This window comes from Bison bison, unplaced genomic scaffold (assembly GCF_000754665.1).
Source record: "Bison bison bison isolate TAMUID 2011002044 unplaced genomic scaffold, Bison_UMD1.0 scf7180017864280, whole genome shotgun sequence".
Classification (NCBI taxonomy): Eukaryota; Metazoa; Chordata; class Mammalia; order Artiodactyla; family Bovidae; genus Bison; species Bison bison.
Genome location: NW_011494852.1, coordinates 6,820,686 through 6,823,741, shown reverse-complemented (window position 1 = coordinate 6,823,741; position 3,056 = coordinate 6,820,686). Strand labels below are relative to the sequence as shown.

Here is a 3,056-nt window from a genome sequence, read left to right as displayed (position 1 = left end):
CCCTGGTAGTCCAGTGGTTAAGACTTCTCCCTGCAATGCAAGGGACTTGAGTTCGATCCCTGATTGGGGAACTAGGATCCCACATGCCTCAGGGCAACTAAGCCCTTGCACCACAACTAGAAAGTCCATGCTATACAATTAGAAAATCTGTGTGCTGAAATGAAAGATCCTGCATGCTGCAACTAAGACCAACACAGCCAAATAAGTAACATAAACATTAAAAAATAAAAAATAAAAATGTTAGGACTCATTAAAAAGAAAAGAAAAGAATTGCATCTGTTGTTGTTTAGTCCCTAAGTTGGGTTCAACTCTTTGTGACCCCATGGACTGCAGCACACCAGGCTCCTCTGTCCTTCATTATCTCCTGGAGTTTGTTCAAATTCATGTCCATTGAGTTGGTGATGCTATCCAACTGTCTTATCCTTTGCTGCCCCCTTCTCCTTTTGCCTTCAATCTTTTCTAGCTTCGGGGCCTTTTCAAATGAATCAGGACTTTACATCAGGTGGCCAAAATATTGGAGCTTCAGCTTCAACATCAGTCCTTCCAACGAATATTCTGCACAGATTTCCTTTAGGATTGACTGGCTTGATTTCCTTGCAGTCCAAGAGATTCTCAAGAGTCTTCTTCAGCACCACAATTCAAAAGCATCAGTTCTTCAGTACTGAGTCTTCTTTATGATCCAACTCTTTTGTCCATACATCCCTACTGAGAAAACCATGGCTTGGACCTTTGTCGGCAAAGTGATGTCTCTGCTTTTTAATACGCTGTCTAGGTTTGTCGTAGCTTTCCTCCCAAGGAGCAAGCTTCTTTTAATTTCTTGGCCGCAGTCACCTCTCGCAGTCATTTTGGAGCCCAAGAAAATAAAACCTGTCACTGGTTCCAATTCTTCCCCTTCTATTTGCCTAAAAGTGATGGGACTGGATGCTGTGATTTTTTTTTTTTTTAATGTGAAGTTTCAAGTCAGCTTTTTCACTTTCCTCTTTCACCCTCTTTACACTTATATGCAAAATGATTTGGGTTCTAGGCTTGGATTAACAGGCTTTCCTCCTGCAAGAAAACACCCAGGACACTGGCTTAAAGCAGGAGGAATCCAGGATGGCTCTCCCCTGGGGGGGGGGGGCTCTGTCCTGTACCTGGCTACCCAATGACACTCCTATTACTGTGATATCAAAATACACCTATCACTTTCCCAAGAGACCAGTGGGTTGTTTTGTACAGCCTTGTCTCCTAGGAGCCATTACTCTCTAATCATTAGCTTCCTGGCAGTAGGCTCTTTTGGAACCCAATTATATTTGTTTTTCTTTTTAATCAGAGTGCAGCATGGGGTGTAATTCCAGGAATTAATAGAGATTGTCTCTGGAGGAGGAAATTGAAGAATGAAAATGACTTGTCAGATTCTGGCTTTTTATCCTACTTGAAGTTTTTAAACATTTTTCTAAAGCCATATTTTTGGACTCATAATTGGATTACAATCAGTTTTCATAATCTCATTACCAAATAAGATTCCCCCAGCTTTTACATTACATTAAAAAGTGATGTATTGCTGGGACTTCACTGGTGGTCCAGTGATTAAGAGTCCACCTTCCATTGCAGGGGTGCAAGTTTAAACTCTGATCAGGGAATTAAGATCCCTTGTGCGTCGCACTGAACCACAAAAATTAATAAATAAAAAAACTTTAAATACAGTGTATTGCTGTGGACTGTGATTTCTAAGATTTGCTTCAAATTGCCTGGGGGAGCCAGTGGGTAGGAATAGAGATGAAAGCAAATTGGTCAGGAGTTAACTGCTGGGGTTGACTGCTTCTTCCATTCTTCTTCCACTTTGGGACATGTTTGAAAACCTCAATACCCAAAAATTTTTTGACAGTGTATATATTGAAAAGAAATTTTTCCCATATAATAGGCACCCCATCTCTTAGAATTCAGGGTCTCCCACCCAGATTGCTATGACCCCTTTTCCCCTTCCTTGCTCTATTTCGCATGGCATTGATCACCTTCCAACATGCGATGTCATTGACACATCACATCTACTGCTCATCACAGCCCAGTGAGTCACAGTGTATCTCATGCTTATTCCATAATAAAATGGAGTCTTTTCTACAATTGTGAAGACAATGTTGGGGGATTGGCAGATTCTTTTTTCAATGATTTTCCCAAAGTATCTAATTTGCTTACACTGTCTCCTGTTCACCATGTCTCTTCTCCTAGAAGGTAAGTTCCCTGTCCAGTTTTACCGGCTGATTTGAAAAGCATGGGTAGCTCGCATTTTATTTATTTATTTTTGGACGAAGTTGGTACAGAGGTTAAAAGCAAGAATTCTAGAGCCACTCTGGCTAGGTTCAAATACTAGCTCTGCCACCTACTATCTATGTGACCTTGGGCAGGTCACTTAGCCTGTTTTCGTATCTTTGAAGTAGAGACATAGCCACAGCTACCCCAGGTTGCTAAGCTGACTGGTAGTAAAAGGGTCCATGAACGCTGGCTGGATTATTACTGGTTACAGCACTCGTTTAGGAAGTCAAATAGAAGTGCATTTGATTCCTACTGGAGCCTGTTTTAGCTCTTGTTAGTGGCGCTGGGGACTTCTCTGGTGGTCCGGTAGTTAAGACTCCACGCTTCCACTGCAGGGGGATGTGGGTTCCATCCCTGGTCAGGGAACTAAGATCCCACATGCTACCTGGTATGGCCAAAAATTGGAAAAAAGATAATGATGCCAGGCTGTTAAAGGTGATAGGAATTGTTCTAGAAGCTAAGGGATATGAAGCCTCCTGCCCAGATGCCTGACTGAATAACAGATGTTTAGCACCAAGGGCCTTACAGCCTGGTGAGAGATGCTCCAAAGGACCAATGGAGGGGATGACAGACAGACTCTGGATGCTGGCACCTCCTGCTCCTCCCTCCACGGTGGCTTCTGCGATTTGGTCCCATAATTACCCTGCAGGTTTGAACAGAGTCTGAAGGAAGTTTGGAGAACAGAGCCTGGAGACAGGGCTGGGAGGGCATGGCAAGCAAGCCTGGGAGGAAGAGATAGGGAGAAGGGAGAAGAAGGCAGAAAT

General features: G+C 43.1%; 1 protein-coding gene across 1 annotated transcript in view; it reads left to right on the top strand.

Moving 5' to 3' along the window:
- The first annotated feature begins 2,192 nt into the window (after positions 1-2,192).
- FBXO27 (F-box protein 27) overlaps positions 2,193-3,056 on the top strand; it is a 6,755-nt gene continuing 5,891 nt past the window's right edge. Inside the window, exon 1 of the mRNA XM_010849319.1 lies at positions 2,193-2,211. Coding sequence (XP_010847621.1) covers positions 2,193-2,211 — 19 coding nt within the window. The remainder of the gene's footprint in view (positions 2,212-3,056) is intronic.